The sequence below is a fragment of the Triturus cristatus genome, chromosome 9, assembly GCF_964204655.1.
Source record: "Triturus cristatus chromosome 9, aTriCri1.1, whole genome shotgun sequence".
NCBI classification, from domain to species: domain Eukaryota; kingdom Metazoa; phylum Chordata; class Amphibia; order Caudata; family Salamandridae; genus Triturus; species Triturus cristatus.
Genome location: NC_140592.1, coordinates 1,282,100,730 through 1,282,121,504, shown reverse-complemented (window position 1 = coordinate 1,282,121,504; position 20,775 = coordinate 1,282,100,730). Strand labels below are relative to the sequence as shown.

Genomic DNA, 20,775 nt, shown 5'->3' with positions numbered 1-20,775 from the left:
ACCAGACCCCTGGCTCAGATCATGCTTTGGGTCTCAGGGTCCAGGCAGAGCTCTAGCTCAGATCATGCTTTGGGTCTGAGGTTCAGAAAAGGGCCCTGGCTCAGATCATGCTTTGGGTCTCAGGGTTCAGACCAGGGCCCTGTCTCAGATCATGCTTTGGGTCTGAGGTTCAGAAAAGGGCCCTGGCTCAGATCATGCTTTGGGTCTCAGGGTCCAGGCAGAGCCCTCTCTCAGACCATGCCTTGGGTCTCAGGGTCCAGACTATTGACCTGGCTCAGCTCATGGTTCTGGTCTCAGGGTCCAGACCAGGGCCCTGTCTCAGATCATGCTTTGGGTCTCAGGGTCCAGACCAGGGCCCTGGCTCAGATCATAGTTTAGGTCTCAGGTTCAGACCAGGGCCTTGGCTCAGATCATGCTTTGGGTCTCAGGGTCCAGACCAGGGCCCTGGCTCAGACCATGCTTTCGGTCTCAGGGTCCAGGCAGACCTCTGGCTCAGACCATGCTTTGGGTCTCAGGGTGCAGACCAGGGCCCTGGCTCAGCTCATAGATTAGGTCTCAGGTTCAGACCAGGGCCTTGGCTCAGATCATGCTTTGGGTCTCAGGGTCCAGACCAGGGCCCTGGCTCAGACTATGCTTTCGGTCTCAGGGTCCAGGCAGACCTCTGGCTCAGACCATGCTTTGGGTCTCAGGGTTCAGGCAGAGCCCTCTCTCAGACCATGCCTTGGGTCTCAGGGTCCAGACTATTGACCTGGCTCAGCTCATGGTTCTGGTCTCAGGGTCCAGACCAGGGCCCTGGCTCAGATTATGTTTTGGGTCTCAGGGTCCAGACCAGGGCCCTGGCTCAGATCATGCTTTGGTCTCAGGGTCCAGACCAGGGCCCTGGCTCAGCTCATGGTTCTGGTCTCAGGGTCCAGACCAGGGCCCTGGCTCAGATCATGCTTTGCGTCTGAGGTCCAGACAAGGGCCCTGGCTCAGATCATGCTTTGGGTCTCAGGGTCCAGACCAGGGCCCTGGCTTAGATCATGCTTTGGGTCTCAGGGTCAGACCAGGGCCCTGGCTCAGATCATGCTTTGGGTCTCAGGGTCCAGGTCAGACCCTGGCTCAGACCATGCTTCGGGCCTCAGGGTCCAGACAGAGCCCTGGCTCAGACCATGTGTTGGGTCTCCGGTTTAGACCAGACCCCTGGCTCAGACCATGCTTTTGGTCTCGGGTTTAGACCAGAACCCTGGCTCAGCTCATGGTTCTGGTCTAAGGGTCCAGACCAGACCCCTGGCTCAGACCATGCGTTGGGTCTTAGGTTTAGACCAGACCCCTGGCTCAGACCATGCTTTGGGTCTCAGGGTCCAGACCAGGGACCTGGCTCAGACCAGGCTTTGGGTCTCAGGGTCCAGTCTGAGCCCTGGCTCAGACCATGCTTAGGGTCTCAGGGTCCAGACCAGGGCCCTGGCTCAGACCATGATTCGCGTCTCAGGGTCCAGGCAGAGCCCTGACTCAGACCATGCTTTGGGTCTCAGGGTCAAGACCATGGCCCTGGCTCAGATCATCCTTTGGGTCACAGGGTCAAGACCAGGGCCCTGGCTCAAACCATGCTTTGGATCTCAGGGTCCAGACCAGGGCCCTGGCTCATTTCATGCTTTGGGTCTCAGGGTCCAGACCATGGCCCTGGCTCAGACCAGGCTTTGGGTCTCAGGGTCCAGACCATGGCCCAGGCTCGGATCATGCTTTGGATCTCAGGGTCCAGACCAGGGCCCTGGCTCATTTCATGCTTTGGGTCTCAGGGTCCAGACCATGGCCCTGGCTCAGCTCATGGTTCCGGTCTTAGGGTCCAGACAAGGGCCCTGGCTCAGATCATTCTTTGGGTCTCAGGTTGAGACCAGACCCCTGGCTCAGATCATGCTTTGGGTCTCAGGGTCCAGACCAGGGACCTGGCTCAGACCAGGCTTTGGGTCTCAGGGTCCAGTCTGAGCCCTGGCTCAGACCATGCTTAGGGTCTCAGGGTCCAGACCAGGGCCCTGGCTCAGACCATGATTCGCGTCTCAGGGTCCAGGCAGAGCCCTGACTCAGACCATTGTTTGGGTCTCAGGGTCCAGACCAGGGCCCTGGCTTAGGTTATGCTTTGGGTCTCAGGGTCCAAACAAGGGACCTGGCTCAGATTATGCGTTGGGTCTCAGGTGCAGACCAGACCCCTGACTCAGATCATGCATTGGGTCTCAGGGTCCAGACAATGGCCCTGGCTCAGACCATGCCTTGGGTCTCAGGTTCCAGACCAGGGCCCTGGCTCAGACCATGCTTTGGGTCTTGGGTTCAGACCAGGGCCCTGGCTCAGACCATGTTTTGGGTCTTAGGTTCAACCAGACCCCTGGCTCAGATCATGCTTTGGGTCTCAGGATCCAGGCAGAGCCCTAGCTCAGATCATGCTTTGGGTCTGAGGTTCAGAAATGGGCCCTGGCTCAGATCATGCTTTGGGTCTCAGGGTTCAGACCAGGGCCCTGGCACAGATCATGCTTTGGGTCTCAGGGTCCAGGCAGAGCCCTCTCTCAGACCATGCCTTGGGTCTCAGGGTCCAGACTATTGACCTGGCTCAGCTCATGGTTCTGGTCTCAGGGTCCAGACCAGGGCCCTGGCTCAGATTATGTTTTGGGTCTCAGGGTCCAGACCAGGGCCCTGGCTCAGATCATGCTTTGGGTCTCAGGGTCCAGACCAGGGCCCTGGCTCAGATCATGGTTCTGGTCTCAGGGTCCAGACCAGGGCCCTGGCTCAGATCATGCTTTGCGTCTGAGGTCCAGACAAGGGCCCTGGCTCAGATCATGCTTTGGGTCTCAGGGTCCAGACCAGGGCCCTGGCTTAGATCATGCTTTGGGTCTCAGGGTCAGACCAGGGCCCTGGCTCAGATCATGCTTTGGGTCTCAGGGTCCAGGTCAGACCCTGGCTCAGACCATGCTTCGGGCCTCAGGGTCCAGACAGAGCCCTGGCTCAGACCATGTGTTGGGTCTCAGGTTTAGACCAGACCCCTGGCTCAGACCATGCTTTTGGTCTCGGGTTTAGACCAGAACCCTGGCTCAGCTCATGGTTCTAGTCTAAGGGTCCAGACCAGACCCCTGGCTCAGACCATGCGTTGGGTCTTAGGTTTAGACCAGACCCCTGGCTCAGACCATGCTTTGGGTCTCAGGTTTAGACCAGACCCCTGGCTCAGACCATGCTTTGGGTCTCTGGTTTAGACCAGACCCCTGGCTCAGCTCATGGTTCTGGTCTAAGGGTCCAGACCTGACCCCTGGCTCAGACCATGCGTTGGGTCACAGGTTTAGACCAGACCCCGGGCTCAGACCATGCTTTGGGTCTCAGGTTTAGACCAGACCCCTGGTTCAGACCATGCTTTGGGTCTCAGGTTTAGACCAGACCCCTGGCTCAGCTCATGGTTCTGGTCTAAGTGTCCAGACCAGACCCCTGGCTCAGACCATGAGATGGGTCTCAGGGTTAGAACAGACCTCTGGCTCAGACCATGCTTTGGGTCTCAGGGTCCAGGTCAGACCCCGGCTCAGTCCCTATATTGGCTCTTAAGGTTCAGCCCGGACCCTGGGCACCGGTAAGGGTTTGGGTGCAGGTCCGCGCGGTCTTTACACAGCACTATTGTGGTCTATGAGGTATATGCCAGTGAGGGGTACCTCGGAGGATGCGGGGCGTGATGCGAGTAAACATCTTATGATGCACTATTGTGTGGTAGAAGTACAAACCCAGACAAACCTTACAAGACATGGTGCATTAGAGCATGATGTGAGCAGAATCAAACAGCACTTCACATGCTGCACTAGTGTATAATGGGAGTGCACTCACAGATCACAAGACATGGTGCACTAGTGTGCAATGCGAGTGCACTCTCACAGCACATATCACGGTGCCCAAGTGTGTAATCTGAGAGAATTCACAGAGCTCATCATACGGTGCCCTTGCGTGTAATGCGAGTACACTCACACAGCACATCACACGGTGCCCTAGTGTGTAATGAGATTGCACTGACACCACATATCAATGTGCCCTAGTGTGTAATGCGAATACACTCACACAGCACATATCACTGTACCCTAGTGTGAAATGTGAGTGCACTCACACAGCACATATCACGGTGCCAGCACATATCACTGTGTCCTAGTGTGTAATGTGAGTGCACTCACACAGCACATATCACGGTGCCCTAGTGTGTAACGCGGGTACACTCACAGATCATCAGTTGGGACATTAGTGCGTAATGCAGGTGCACTGACATCTCATCACACGGGGAACGTGTGTAATGCGAGGGCACTCATTGCACATCACATGGTGTCCTAGTGTGTAATGCAAGTGCACTCACACAGCTCATCACACGGTGCCCTAGTGTGTAATTTAAGTGCACCGACAGCACAACACACGGTGCCCTAGTGTGTAATGTGACAGAACTCACACAGCACATCACACGGTGCCCTAGTGTGTAATGCGAGTGCACTCACAGCACATCACATGGTGCCCTAGTGTGTAATGCGAGTGCACTCACAAAGCACATCACATGGTGCCCTAGTGTGTAATGCGAGTGCACCAACTGCACATTTCACGGTGCCCTAGTGTGTAATGAGAGTACACTTGCACAGCTCATCATACGGTGCGCTAACATGTAATGCGAGTACACTCACACAGCACATCACACGGTACCTTAGTGTGTAATGCGAGTACACTCACACAGCTCATCATACTGTGCCTTAGCGTGTAATGCGAGTACACTCACACAGCACATCACACGGTGCCCTAGTGTGTAATGCGAGTACACTCTCAGCACATCATACGGTGCCTTATTGAGTAATGAGAGTATACTCACACAGCACAAGACACGAGGCACAAGTGTGTAATGCGAGTGCACTCACAGCTCATCACATGGTGCCCTAGTGTGTAATGCGAGTGCACCGACAGCACATCACACGGTGCCCTAGTGTGTAATGTCAGAGAACTCACACAGCACATCACATGGTGCCCCAGTGTGTAATGCGAGTACACTCGCACAGCACATATCACAGTGCCCTAGTGTGTAATGGGCGTTGTTGGAGAGTAGGATCTGCTTCACATGGGTACCCCCACTTTTTGTTGGTGTTTCACTGTTTTTCGACCTTAGTCTGGCTGTGGCCCTGCTAATCAGGACCACAGCCTAGCTGCTTCCTCTCTAAAATGGTTTCCATGTACATTAGGAACATTTCTGATTGGATTCTGGAGTGCCTTATAAGCCCCTAGTATATGGTATACTATGTACCTAGGGCATAGGTACTTCAGAGGCATACCAGGGGCTGAAGCATGTATTATGCAACCCCTGGGAAGCACTCCAAAACGACACCACAGGTCTGCTACTGCAACCTGGGTAAGGGTGTGCTTGCACCTCTTACTGTGGTATAGGCAACCTATTTCACTACCTTATACAGACACATATAAACCTATAAGCCACTCCTATAGCAGGCCTTGACAATCCTGAAGGCAGAGTGCTTGGTTTTGTGTGAGAGGGTGCCCAAGCATGAGCTGAGCCCCTCTGCAGCATTCGGAAATACTTCCTTATGGCTGTTCTGGGACATCAGCACCCAGTAGATTTTCACTATTAGGACGCTTTACATTTTCGGTTTGGTTTGGGTCATGTGTTCTCATCTACACAGCATGTCTATTTATTTCCTTTTGTTTTCTTCACTAAACACAAGCTTTGTCTTAAGTTTTTGTGCACTGGTCCTTTTTTCATTCACTTTTGGAAGATAATTGGTCTGAGTTGCACACATACAGAAATGATTCTACCACTTTGGTCATGTACGCTGCATCTGTCATGTTACATTTAATTTATTTGACAACAGTTATACAATACAAGTTGTTTTTTCTATTTTTTCTGCAGTGGTCCCTAAAGAAGGGATTCTTGGCAATCCCGAAATGCATTGGGCATGAATTTTAACAGTGATAACAATTGCTACTAGCGACATTTATAGTTGATGTTTTTTTGAAACACACAAAATTGCTGATGTCATGTCTAACGTATACATGCACAATTCTTATGTATAAATAATTCACCAAATAATTTACCACTCCTTGATGATTTAATAATCAATAGAACATAAACATTGTTAAATTGCATTGTTGTTGATGCGTTTGTTCTCTTTCCTATCAACAAGTGTGTATATTAATAACAAATTGTTCATTGCTGTGCATCCAGTACACGGGTGGTAGTCCACCTGTTCCTTCTTTTGTTCTGTGATACAGCCATACCATATACTCTTAAGTGCATTACAACCTTGCGGTAAATGCTAGCTTTGGGATGGCTGCATCAAAACATGTCGTGTTTGGTGTCAAACGCTTTGGAATACTACCCCCCCCCCCCCGCCAGTTCTGGCAACGGGGGTAGCATTCTACCCTTCTTAAGGGGACAGCAAGGAGTGCTCGGGAGTGACCGCTGCGCCTCTCACCAGGCCGGGTCACCCCCTTGCTCCTCCTGCCGCCTCCTGCTCCTGCCTGCCAGCCTTGCCGCAGAGCCGCCCGCTCGCCAGTTTCCCACCGCAGCTCGCCACAGGCCCCGCCCACCACCGGCCCATTGGCCGAGCCGCTCCCGCCACCCAGCTGACCCGCCCTCTCGTCCCCTTTCTTAAGGGGACAGCAAGGAGGGCTCGGGAGTGACCGCTGCGCCTCTCACCAGGCCGGGTAACCCCCTTGCTCCTCCTGCCGCCTCCTGCTCCTGCCTGCCAGCCTTGCCGCAGAGCCGCCCGCTCGCCAGTTTCCCGCCGCAGCTCGCCACAGGCCCCGCCCACCACCGGCCCATTGGCCGAGCCGCTCCCGCCGCCCAGCTGACCCGCCCTCTCGTCCCCCTTCTTAAGGGGACAGCAAGGAGTGCTCGGGAGTGACCGCTGCGCCTCTCACCAGGCCGGGTCACCCCCTTGCTCCTCCTGCCGCCTCCTGCTCCTGCCTGTCAGCCTTGCCGCAGAGCCGCCTGCTCGCCAGTTTCCCGCCGCAGCTCGCCACAGGCCCCGCCCACCACCGACCCATTGGCCGAGCCGCTCCCGCCGCCCAGCTGACCCGCCCTCTCGTCCCCCTTCTTAAGGGGACAGCAAGGAGTGCTCGGGAGTGACCGCTGCGCCTCTCACCAGGCCGGGTCACCCCCTTGCCCCTCCTGCCGCCTCCTGCTCCTGCCTGCCAGCCTTGCCGCAGAGCCGCCCGCTCGCCAGTTTCCCCCCGCAGCTCGCCACAGGCCCCGCCCACCACCTGCCCATTGGCCGAGCCGCTCCCGCCGCCCAGCTGACCCGCCCTCTCGTCCCCTGTTAGAAAGGGTAGACGGACCGGGAGGGTCGGCCGGGGTCAGGAGGAGAGGTCTCCGGGGAGAGCCGTCTCCAGCGATCGTACAGACAAGTAACTTCCCCCCCACAGACAGATACCACACACGTATAAGGTTCAGGGTTCTTTATAAGCACTTCTTAGGGTACGGTTGAATGGTACAAGGAGGTCTGGACTCAGGGGTCCCCTCGATTCAAGTCTCTCAAAGCAGGGTAAGGGGTAGCGGGACAGTCTGTCGACCAGTCAGGTAGTTTGGATGAGATGATGATTAGCTCACGATCTTCGAGCTTAGTTGGTACGGGCTGCGGCAGCGCCAGCAGGTCCCGGTGGAGATGGTCGGTACACGGTCCGCGGTAGCACCAGCAGGTCCCGGAAAGATGGTCGATGTATGGTCCGCGGCAGCGCCAGCAGGTCCCGGTGAGGATGGTCGTTACAACAGGCCGCGGCAGCGCCAGCAGGTCCCGGTGAGGATGGTCGTTACAACGGGCCGCGGCAGCGCCAGCAGGTCCCGACGAGGATGGATGTTGTAGAAGGCCGCGGCAGCGCCAGCAGGCAGGACGATGGTTCACAAGAGCGGGCTACGGCAGCGCCAGTAGTCCGTCAAGGCTGAGTTCTCTCGGTGTCTCTCGACTCCAGGATACAACTGCCTTCCTGCTCCGGAGTTGCCCCAGTTATAGGGCAGCCGCCCTTTGATGTCCGGACCCTCGCACTTGGAGGTCGGAGGGCCCGGGATGAAGGTGTCCAGACACCCAGTAGGGGGTGGAGCCAGCGCCTGGGGGAGCTGGAGGCGATCGGCACCTGGCGGGGGAAGAGCTCTTGACACTTCGTCCTCCCATTGACCTGCCAAGTGGTCCGCTCACCTCCCGGGTGGATGGTGGTGCCGGGATGTCGGGGCCGGCCAGGCCCGGGGTTAGGGTCGGGGCTAGGCCACGCGGCCTCGTGGTGCAGGGCCCAAGATGGCGGCTTGAACCGGCCGGGGGAGCCGGTGGGGCTGGGCCCCGTGATGAGTAGAGGTCCGAGGGCAGAAGATCCGTCGTGAGACGGGGTACAGGTGCTTTTCGTGGGTTATGCCTGGTGGGCCGGAGCTCGGGCCCTGTCGTGCGGGGAGGGAGCAAGCCCTTCGTGTGGCCTGTCCAACATCCCCCTTCTTAAGGGGACAGCAAGGAGTGCTCGGGAGTGACCGCTGCGCCTCTCACCAGGCCGGGTCACCCCCTTGCTCCTCCTGCCGCCTCCTGCTCCTGCCTGCCAGCCTTGCCGCAGAGCCGCCCGCTCGCCAGTTTCCCGCCGCAGCTCGCCACAGGCCCCGCCCACCACCAGCCCATTGGCCGAGCCGCTCCCGCCGCCCAGCTGACCCGCCCTCTTGTCCCCTTTCTTATGACGCCCCCAGAGCGACCGCGCAGCGGGAGCGCCGACTGAGCGCCGAAGGTGCGCCAAAGGTAAGCCCGTCTGCGCCTCGCCCGCGCCCAGCGCCAGGACCCCTGGCCCCCGCAGACCCCAGCCCACCCGCCGGACGTACGACGCCGCCACCCTCAACGCCGGCCGAATCCCAGGATGCTACCGAGCCACCCCGAGACGCACCCACGGACCCTTCTGCTGCAACGCCTGCAAGTTCACCTGCATCCGGACCAGCACTACTCCAGCACCAACCAAGACCAAGACGAGCAACAGCAGCAGCCACCTGAAATGCATCCTGCTCAACACCCGCTCCGTCCACAGACACGCCATCGAGCTCTGGAACCTGCTCGACACAACCTCACCAGACGTCGCCTTCCTCACGGAAACCTGGATGAACGCCTCTTCAGCGCCCGACATCGCCATCGCCATCGCCATCCCAGATGGCTACAAGATCATCCGAAGGGACCGCATCAACCAGACCGGAGGAGGCATCACCATCATCCACAGGAACACCATCCGCATCACGACCAACACCAACGACACCCTCGCACCCGCCGAGCACCTGCACTTCCAGGTCCACATCAACCCCAAGCCCACCCTCAGAGGCACCCTCATCTACAGACCCCCGGGACCACGCACACAATTCAGCGAAGACATCGCCGACTTCATCAGCCCGCACGCCCTCCTCTCCACTGACTACATCCTCCTCGGGGACCTCAACTTCCACCTGGAGAACAACAACGACCGCAACACCACCACCCTGCTGGACAACCTCGCAAACCTGGGACTCAAGCAGCTGGTCACCACCCCCACCCACTACGCCAGACACACACTCGACCCCGTCTTCTCATCCAGCAAGGACATCGCCTTCAGCTACGCCACCGGACTCCACTGGACGGACCACAGCTGCGTCCACTTCAGCTTCAGAAGGACCACGATCCACCACCACCAGCAACAGGTTGCACGCAGAAGCTGGAACAAGATCACAGCCGACCAGCTCGCGACCTCCCTGAGCATGAACCCTCCCACCAGCGCAACAAACCCAAGCCAGGCAGCCACCAACCTCGCGAAGTGGATCAGCAACTGCGCAGACGACCTCGCCCCTCTGAAGACCCCGCCTAGCAGACCCGGCAGCAAGAAAGCCTCATGGTTCACCGACGAACTCAAGAGCTCCAAGAAGAACTGCCGAGCCCTCGAGAGAACATGGCGCAGAGACCAAACACCGGACAACATGACTGCCCTCAAGCTCGCCACCCGAAAACACCACCAACTCATCCACGCCACCAAGAAAACCGCATTCAAGGAACGACTGGACAATAACGCACACAACAGCAAGGAACTCTTCAACATTGTTAAAGAGCTCTCCAACCCCAACGCCGGAAACAACGGCATCACCCCTTCGCAAGACCTCTGCAACTCCCTCGCCTCCTACTTCCACAACAAGATCGCGGACATACACAACAGCTTCAGCACTCAACCGACGCACGCCACGACCGAACCACCGCCCCCAACCACCACCCTCCGCGCCTGGACACCGATCAGCACCGAAGACACCGTCCGCACGATGAACTCCATCCACTCCGGATCTCCTACCGACCCCTGCCCTCACCACGTCTTCAACAAGGCCGACGCTGTCATCGCACCCCACCTGCGGGACATCATCAACACCTCCTTCGACACCGCTACCTTCCCGGAGAGCTGGAAGCACGCCGAACTCACCGCTCTACTAAAGAAGCCATCAGCCGACCCCACCGACCTCAAGAACTACCGCCCCATCTCGCTGCTCCCGTTTCCTGCAAAAGTCATCGAGAAGACCGTCAACAAGCAGCTGGCCGCCTTCCTCGAGACGAACGGTTCCCTCGACCTCTCGCAGTCTGGCTTCCGGGCCAACCACAGCACCGAGACCGCCCTGATCGCAGCCACCGATGACATCCGAGCACTGCTTGACAACGGAGAAACAGCAGCCCTCATCCTCCTAGACCTCTCCGCGGCCTTCGACACTGTCTGCCACCGTACACTAGTGCAGCGACTCAGCAACGTCGGAATCCAGGAGAAGGCACTGGAGTGGATCATCTCCTTCCTCGCCGGCAGGACACAGAGAGTCCGCCTCCCCCCGTTCAGATCTGAAGCCACCGAAGTCATCTGCGGCGTTCCTCAAGGCTCCTCGCTCAGTCCAACCCTCTTCAACGTCTACATGAGCCCCCTCGCAGACATCGCACGCCAGCACAACCTCAACATCATCTCCTACGCCGACGACACCCAGCTGATTCTCTCCCTCACCAACGACCCCGCCACCGCCAGAGCCAACCTTCACGAAGGGATGTAAGAAGTAGCCGAATGGATGAAGAACAGCCGCCTGAAACTGAACTCGGACAAGACGGAAGTCCTCTTCCTGGGATCCTCACCCTCCGCCTGGGACGACTCCTGGTGGCCCCCCGCCCTAGGCAGCGCACCCAAACCAACAGACCACGCACGCAACCTGGTCTTCATCCTGGACTCCTCCCTCTCCATGACCAGACAAGTCAACGCCGTCTCCTCGTCGTGCTTCAACATCCTGCGCATGCTATGTAAGATCTTCCGGTGGATCCCCACCGAGACCAGGAAGACCGTCACCCAGGCCCTCGTCACCAGCCGTCTGGACTACGGCAACTCCCTCTACGCCGAAACCACCGCCAAACTCCAGAAGAGACTCCAGCGAATCCAGAACGCCTCAGCACGACTCATCCTGGACATCCCCCGTCGCAGCCACATCTCCGGACACCTGAGAGACATGCACTGGCTCCCGGTCAACAAGAGAATCACCTTCCAACTCCTCACCCACGCACACAAAGCCCTACACAACCAAGGCCCAGGATACCTCAACAGCCGCCTCAACTTCTACGCTCCCAAACGCCAGCTTCGATCGACCGGCCACGCCCTCGCCGCCGTCCCCCGCATCCGAAGAGCCACCACAGGGGGACAGTCCTTCTCCTACCTCGCCGCCAAGACATGGAACTCCCTCCCGACCCACCTCCGCCTGACCCAGGACCACCTCGCCTTCAGGAAGCAACTCAAGACCTGGCTGTTCGAGCAGTAGCGGACCCCCCTCCCCCAGCGCCTTGAGACCCTCTGGGTGAGTAGTGCGCTTTATAAATGCTTTGATTGATTGATTGATTGACACTGGCTTAAACCGGTTACATCCTTTCAAAGCCCTGGCATCACAAATGGATGCCACTGCCACAGACGCGGGTCTGGCCTCCTGCTGCTGGGGGAAACTCCAGCAGGGGAGGCCTGGACAATAGGTTTCCTGTCACAGGGAGGTGTAACCACCTCCCCAGGCAGGCAGATGTGTACTGGGGCAGGGTGGGTGCATTCAGAGAATGCTTTTGAGACACTGACTGGGGCACACAAAGTGTTCCTGTGCATAGCCCGGTTCAAACTGGTTTCAGGGGCACTCAGCCCCTGCTCTGGTGCGAAACTGGACAAAGGGGAAGGGGTGTAACCACCCCCATCCCAGGCCCACCCATAGGTGGAGCCTTAGAGTTAGTCCATCCCCTAAAACTTAGTATAAGTATAGGAATCCAGTCCCTAGGACTTTAGATTACCCTGGACGAACCTCTGAAACATATATCCTGGACCTTCGACTTTCTATCACGACTAGAAGACGGAAGAAATCTCCCTTGGGGTCAAGGAGTGACTCCCCTGCTTGGCAGGCACCAAAGAAGCAACTGACCGGTCTGCATTGCCGAAGCTGCAGCCGGACGCCTAAGTCTCTGCATCACCAGAGGTGGATTTCCAGACTTCCCCGAGGCTACCCTGAGTCCACAGCAAAGCTGAGGCCCGTGGCTATCGTGGGTAACGTGGAAATGTGATCCCTGGACACCGTGAACTTTTGCAGCAACAACACCTTCCTGGTCATCCTCGAAGTTGTGCTTTGGGCTCCGAGTAGCCCCAGCCTTGAGCACCTCCTGCACCGAAGATTGTTGGCCTCCACTCCACGAGTGACCCGTGGGCCAGCTCCAAGTGCGACCGCTCGAGGCTCCTTCACGATCACTAGCCCGTTGGCTAGCAGGTCCCCATGAAGGCAGCTCCACTTCTACTTGGGCTTTTCTGGTTGCTTCAGACTTGCTCTTACTTACCCTTGCTGGGTGAGTCCATCAGACCTTGCTGGTCTGCACCGCAGTCCTTTCTCTGATTTCCTGAGACTTGCCGTTGCCAAGGCTTGTTGGGTCCTTTCTGGTCGCCGACACTGCAGCACTCGACAGACTTCGTGGGACAGCTTGAATCCAGCTCGTGGACTACGTCGACGCCTCCTGGACCTCGTGGCTGAAGAGTCAAGACACGCGCAAACTCACCTGAAGCACCTGACATCTCTAGGCATTGGTCCATCCTGCCCTAGGTCACTGGCAAGTGACCCAGACTCTGTCCCCTCTGCTTTCAGGTTCCTTACATCCTAGATCCAGGCTTGGATCTCTCCGGACACTTCTCCTCTTCACGGCAGCAGCAGTTCTTTGCAGGCTTCCATTGGATTCGACGACGCGACCCGACACCAAAAGACACCTATGCACTCGGCTTCCCTGGGTGAGGTAACTCAAGTACTCCGGTACTCTCGAGGGTGCTGGCCTTAGAACTGTCTAAGTCCAAAAGGGTTTGGTCCTAGTTCTATTTGAAGTGTCCCTAATCTATAAAATTCCAACCGCGACATTCCCCATAGAAAGTAACAGGAACCCGCGGTTGTTTCCACACTGCATACGGCTCCCGTGGGTCCCCTGTGTCACTACCTTGGGTGGTTCCTTGGGGTCCCAGCGATTCTAGAGGCAATAGGCATACTACCTATTTCAGTCATGGTTCTTATACCACTATTTTAGTATATGGTTTGGTACGCCTCTAGGGCCCAAACGTGTATTTGTGCTTTTACTGATGCTTAAACACTTGTAACTGAAGTACTTCGAACTCCAGTCTCATAAAGAGACTAAAGGGGTGTGTTTTAACCTAAATACATATATTTTGAATATATACCTGGTGTGGTTGTCTTTTCATTTGATCATTCAAGAGATTATAGACTGGTAAACCAAGCTGCTTTACATTCCTTCAAGACTTAGCCTGAAGGCCGCTCTCCATAGCTACCACTAGGATAGCTTTCATATAAGGTTGTCTTTAACCTATCACCATAAGGGGTTGTTTGGACTGATACAAGGTGCCCACTAGAACTAGTGGACAGCATGTATCAGGCCACCTTCTCACAGGCGTGCACTTACACAGCACATATCACAGTGCCCTAGTGTGTAACGCGGGTACACTCTCAGATCACGAGTGATCACTGGGACACTTGTGCGTAATGCAGGTGCACTGAGAGCTCATCACACGGGGCACATGTGTGTAATGTGAGTGCACTCATTGCACACCATATGGTGTCTTAGTGTGTAATGCAAGTGCACTCACACAGCTCATCACACGGTGTCCTAGCGTGTAATGTGAGTACACGAACAGCACATCACATGGTGCCCTAGTGTGTAATGAGAGAGAACTTTCACAGTACATCACACGGTGCCCTAGTGTGTAATGAGAGTACACTCACACAGCACATCATATGGTGCCTTAGTGTGTAATGCGAGTACACTCCCACAGCTCATCATACGGTGCCCTAGCGTGCAATGCAAGCACACTCACACAGCACATCACACGGTGCCTTAGTGTGTAATGCAAGTGCACTCACACAGCTCATCACACGGTGCCCTAATGTGTAATGAGAGAGAACTCACACAGCACATCACATGGTGCCCTAGTGTGTAATGTGAGAGAACTCAGACATTACATGGTGCTCTAGTGTGTAATGTGAGTACACTCGCACAGCTCATCACACGGTGCCGTAGTGTGAGTGCACCGACAGCTCATCACACAGTGCCCTAGTGTGTAATGCGAGTGCATTAAACTCACACAGCACATCACACGGTGCCCTAGTGTGTAATGCGAGTGCACTCTCACAGCAAACATCACGGTGCCCTAGTGTTTAACTCAAATACACACACAGATCATCACGTGGGACACTAGTGCATAATGCACTTGCGCTGACAGCTCATCATACGGGGCACTAGTGTGTAATGCGAGTGTACTCAAATAGCACATCACACTGTGCCCAGGGCACAAGTCGGGAGTACACGCAGGTGTACGGCGTCCACCCACTATTTTCATAGGGTGGACGCCGTCCATCCTGCAAAGAACTTGGGCCCCACAGAAATATGTTGAACTTGTTCCGGTGTAATTTTCAGGCACCGGTTCAGCACCACTGGACACGTTCAGCAGCACCTGCACGCTGTCTGCTTTCGGTTTCCAGCCGCAACGTGCAGGCAGCGAGGGAACTTTTTTTCACCTCCAGCTGGGCGAAAGTTAAGGGCCATCAGGCCTCCTTTTGTTTGAATATCCTGACTGGAGCCTGCATGGAACCTCACACTTAAATGTAAATGTCACAGAGGGTAAACAAAGGCACACAGCTTGTTCGCTCTTCACAGGTACTCAAGAGATGCACGCGTTTTACTTTGTTGTATATAAGTGCATGCACTGTAAGAAAGTCAGAGGGGTTGGTCTGTCTCTGTATTTACACAAATAACAATTTTAATAGCACTACTTTATTTCTTTTCTAGCGCTACGCAACCCAATGTTAAAAGCAGAACCCACTTTACTATCTACATACCATAAAAACCTGTCATCTGCGTGTTACGTGATGTGCTTTTGTTCTACTACTTTGATTCAAATCTGGGACTTGACAAAACACAGATCTCTCCAGCAAGTGCATTAAACACCAGAGTTATCTCACCATTATAACTAACCGTGAGATTTACTGGGCACCTTTACAGAGAGTGCTTTAACCCAATCAAATATTTTAAAATGTAGACTTTGCAACCAAATAGCCATATCATTTCTACTGCCGTGCTGCTCCTTGTTGCCAATTTCTTTGAGGCAGGGTTAAAAAAAAAAATGTATTCCTTGAGGCACAGATTGTGCGCCAGGATTGCGCCAATTATTTGGCACAACCCCAAATCACATTTGTTAAATCTCATGATGCGCTTAAATCTACTCATGATACACCAGATAAACGTGTGTGAGGTCTTAAGATCTGATGTCACTTCCTGTGATGTCATGCGTCGTGACATCTTGCGCTGTTATGGCACACGTCATGATTTCACTTGCATACTGTCCCCCCCCACTTCTTTTTTTAGGACCTGTGCCCTGACGGTGCCCAAGGGTGTAATGCGAGTGCACTCATAGCTCATCACTGCGGCAGCCCCAGCCCTCGCAGCACTTCCCACACCCCCCTCTCACCCCCCCCCTCCTCTCCAGGTTAAGCTGGCCCAGGCGCCCCCGGGGGATGACTCACCGCCTCCTGTTCTTCGGGGTTAATATTTTCCAACCTAGAGAAAGGGAGAGAGAAAGGGACGGATGAGTTGCGGTTTCTTAGTGCAGCAGAAATGATCTCCCGCCCAAATCTGAAGATCTTCTGGCAATTTCGCCCTCGGCGGGGGAGGGTAAGTGCGGCATTAGCGCGGCAGCTGCTGGGCGCAGCAGGCAATATCGGCGGCTCTGCTCGGAGGCGCCTTATTACTGTTTGCCGCTCCCAGCCGCGCGGGATCAAGGCCTCATATGTGCCAAGACGGGGACTTCGGCGCTTTATTGAGTCTGGAAGCAGGCGCAGCGCCCAGGGGGCTGGGCGAGATGTGGGCCCTATACTAAAACAAAAACTGGCCCAACATGAAATCAGCGTAAAATCACACCATTTCCAACAGCAGCTCACTCTAAAACTTATCAGACCCAACATTAAATCACTCTAAAACCGAAGGAGATCCAACACCAAATCATCCAAAACAAAACTCGGTCCAATAACAAACCACCCTAAATGCAAACATGGAGCAACACAAAATCACCTAAAACCATCCATGGCCCACCACAAAATCACCCAAAACTATCCACGGCCCAACACAAAATCATACAAAACCATCCATGAACCAACATAACATCACAAATACTATCCACGGCCCAAAATAAAAACACCCAAAGCCATCCACAGCCTAATGAGATCACCCCAAACCATCCACGTCCCAATGAGATCACCCAAAACCATCCACATCCCAACACAAAATCAATCGAAACCATCCATGAACCAACACAAAATCAACCAAAACCATCCATGAACCAACACAAAATCATCCCTGAACCAACACAAAATAACAAAGACTATCCATGGCCCAAAATAAAAACACCCAAAGCCATCCATGACCCAACAAAAAAATCACTCAAACAAATCTGTGGCCCAATACAAAATCATGTAAATTAAAAGGCGCCCAACACCATATCACCCAAAAACTAAACCAACCCAACATTAAATCGACCCAAAATCAAACCAGGTCCAATGCCAAATGATTCAAAGACACCTGCATGGACACAGGCAAGGATATCGGCATGAATACCTGCAGGAACAGCTGCCTGTACACTAGCATAGACATTGGCATAGACACAGGCATGGACACCTTTATGAACCTCTGCAGGGACAGCTGTATGGACACCAGCATTGACACTTGTATAAACATCTGTATGAACCACTTGTATGAACATCTGTATGAACATCTGCATGGACACTGGCATTGACACATGTATGAACATCTGCACGGACACCTGTATGAACATCTGCACAGACACCTGCATGAACATCTGCACGGACACCTGCATGAACATCTGCACGGACACCTGCATGAACATCTGCACGGACACCTGCATGAACAGCTGCACAGACACCTGCATGAACAGCTGCACAGACACCTGCATGAACAGCTGCACGGACACCTGCATGAACAGCTGCACGGACACCTGCATGAACAGCTGCACGGACACCTGCATGAACAGCTGCACGGACACCTGCATGAACAGCTGCACGGACACCTGCATGAACAGCTGCACGGACACCTGCATGAACAGCTGCACGGACACCTGCATGAACAGCTGCACGGACACCTGCATGAACAGCTGCACGGACACCTGCATGGACAGCTGCACGGACACCTGCACGAACGGCTGCACGGACACCTGCACGAACGGCTAAACGGACACCTGCACGAACAGCTGCACAGACAACTGCACAGACACCTGCATGAACAGCTGCACAGACACCTGCATGAACAGCTGCACGGACAGCTGCAAGGACACCTGCATGAACAGCTGCACGGACACCTGCATGAACAGCTGCACAGACACCTGCATGAACAGCTACACAGACACCTGCATGAACAGCTGCACAGACACCTGCATGAACAGCTGCACAGACACCTGCATGAACAGCTGCACAGACACCTGCATGAACAGCTGCACAGACACCTGCATGAACGGCTGCACGGACACCTGCATGAACGGCTGCACGGACACCTGCACTAACGGCTGCACGGACACCTGCATTAACGGCTGCACGGACACCTGCATTAACGGCTGCACGGACACCTGCATTAACGGCTGCAAGGACACCTGCATTAACGGCTGCACGGACACCTGCATTAACGGCTGCACGGACACCTGCATTAACGGCTGCACGGACACCTGCATTAACGGCTGCACGGACACCTGCATGAACGGCTGCACGGACACCTGCATGAACGGCTGCACGGACACCTGCATGAACGGCTGCACGGACACCTGCACGAACGGCTGCACGGACACCTGCACGAACGGCTGCACGGACACCTGCACGAACGGCTGCACGGGCACCTGCACGGACACCTGCATGAACGGCTGCATGGAGAGCTGCATGAAGAGCTGAATGGGCATCTGCATGAAGAGCTGAATGGGCATCTGCATGAAGAGCTGCATGGACACATGTATGAACATCTGCATGGACACCTGTATGGCCACCTTTATAACATCTGCATGGACACCCGTACGAGCAGCTGTATGGACACCCGTACGAGCAGCGGCATCGGCACCCATACGAACAGCTGTATGGGCACCCATACAAACAGCTGTATGGGCACCCATACAAACAGCTGTATGGGCACCCATACAAACAGCTGTATGGGCACCCATACAAACAGCTGTATGGGCACCCATACAAACAGCTGTATGGGCACCCATACAAACAGCTGTATGGGCACCCATACAAACAGCTGTATGGGTACTTATACAGCTGGATGGGCACCCATACAAACAGCTGGATGGGCACCCATACAAACAGCTGGATGGGCAACCATACAAACAGCTGGATGGGCAACCATACAAACAGCTGGATGGGCAACCATACAAACAGCTGGATGGGCAACCATACAAACAGATGCATGGGCAACCATACAAACAGATGCATGGGCAACCATACAAACAGATGCATGGGCAACCATACAAACAGATGCATGGGCAACCACACAAACAGATGCATGGGCAACCATACAAACAGCTGCATGGGCAACCATACAAACAGCTGCATGGGCAACCATACAAACAGCTGCATGGGCAACCATACAAACAGCTGCATTGGCAAGCATACAAACAGCTGCATGGGCAACCATACAAACAGCTGCATGGACACCCGTTTGAACAGCGTCATGGACACCCGTATAAACTGCTGCATGGAAACCTGTATAAACAGCTGCATGGACACCCGTATAAACAGCTGCATGGACACCTGTATGAACAGGTGCATGGGCACCTGTATGAACAGCTGCATGGGCACCGGCATGGGTTTAGGCAGATACCTCATTCTTTAGTATTAGAAGACAGACTGTCGGGTCATCTCTTCTGTGCAAACTGCCAATATTCAGTGGAAAAGAGGGAGCGATGGAGGGGCACAGTAAGAAGAGGAAAGAGAGAGATTGACAGAGGGGGATTCAAGACCTGCTTGTTCAACTGAGTCCACCCAAGCAGGTTGGCTTTCAGCGCCTGGATACTTTCGCGGGTGAATAGCAACGCTTTATAAATCCTGTTTGATTAATTGATTGATTGACAGAGAGAAGAGAGACACTGCTGAGATGGGCAAGGAAATGGAGTAGGAGAGAGGAAGCAATGAGGAGACAGGGATAAAGAGGGAGAGCTATAGGGAAAAGAGAGGGCTAGAGAAATGGAGTGGAAAAGAAGGAGAGATGGAGGAAGACAAATTAAAAATGCAGAAGAAGAGAGAAAAGCCAGATCGGCAGAGAAACCGAGAGGGAGGGAGAGAGAGGGGGATAGAAAGATATGGAAGGAAAAGGAGCGAGAGCTAGAGAGAAAGGGAGGAAGCTATGGAGATGAAGGAAGAGAGATTGAGGAAGAGAGAGAACAATAGTGCGGAAGAGAAAGACCAAGCGAAGTAGAGATAGAGGGAGAGATAGAACAAGTGAGCAGGAGAGAGAGACCGAGGGAGGGATGGATAGAAAGAGAGCAGGCAACAGAGAAGAATGAGAGTGTGGGAGGGATGGATAAATGGAGAGAGTGAGAGAACAAGAGAGAAGAGGGAACACTAGAGGAAGAGATAGAGAACAAGAGAGAAGAGCAAAACAGAGAAAGGGAGGGATGGCTACAGGGAAGAGAGCGAGAGAGAAGAGCGAAACGGAGGGAGGGATGTATAGAAGGAGAGAGCAAGAGAGAACAAGAGAGAAGAGACTGAGGGAAGGATGGATAGTGAGAGGATGAGAGATAAGAAGCGAGAGAAGAGCAAGACTGATTGAAGGATGGATGGAGGGACAGAGTGAGAGAGAACATGGAACAGTAGAGTGAGACAGAGTGATGGAGGGAGAGAAGAGCGAGCCAAGTGAGTGTGGGATAGAGGAAGAGAGTGAGAGGGATGGATAGCGAGAAAGAGCAAGCAAAAGAAAAAGAGGAGAGCAGTAGGGGATACTTGGACAGAGGGAGAGAAAAAAAAACAACAGAGCAGGAGAGAGAAAGACTGAGCAAGGGATTAATGGATAGAGGGGAGAGGCTGAGCGAGAGAGAGAACAAGTAAGAGCAAGACTGAGTGAGGGCAGGAAAGGGGGAGAGAGAAAACAAGAGAGAGAGAAAACAAGAGAGCAGAAAAGACAGAGTGAGGAATAGAGAGAGAGAAGAGAGCAAAAGAGAGACCAAGCAGGGGAGGATAGAGGGAGAGAG

The 20,775-nt window shown here is 54.5% G+C and overlaps 1 protein-coding gene across 1 annotated transcript in view; it reads right to left on the bottom strand.

Moving 5' to 3' along the window:
* Positions 1-20,775, bottom strand: part of MIPOL1 (mirror-image polydactyly 1) — a 1,493,682-nt gene that overhangs the window by 758,671 nt on the left and 714,236 nt on the right. Inside the window, exon 11 of the mRNA XM_085627930.1 lies at positions 16,061-16,094. Coding sequence (XP_085484056.1) covers positions 16,061-16,094 — 34 coding nt within the window. The remainder of the gene's footprint in view (positions 1-16,060; positions 16,095-20,775) is intronic.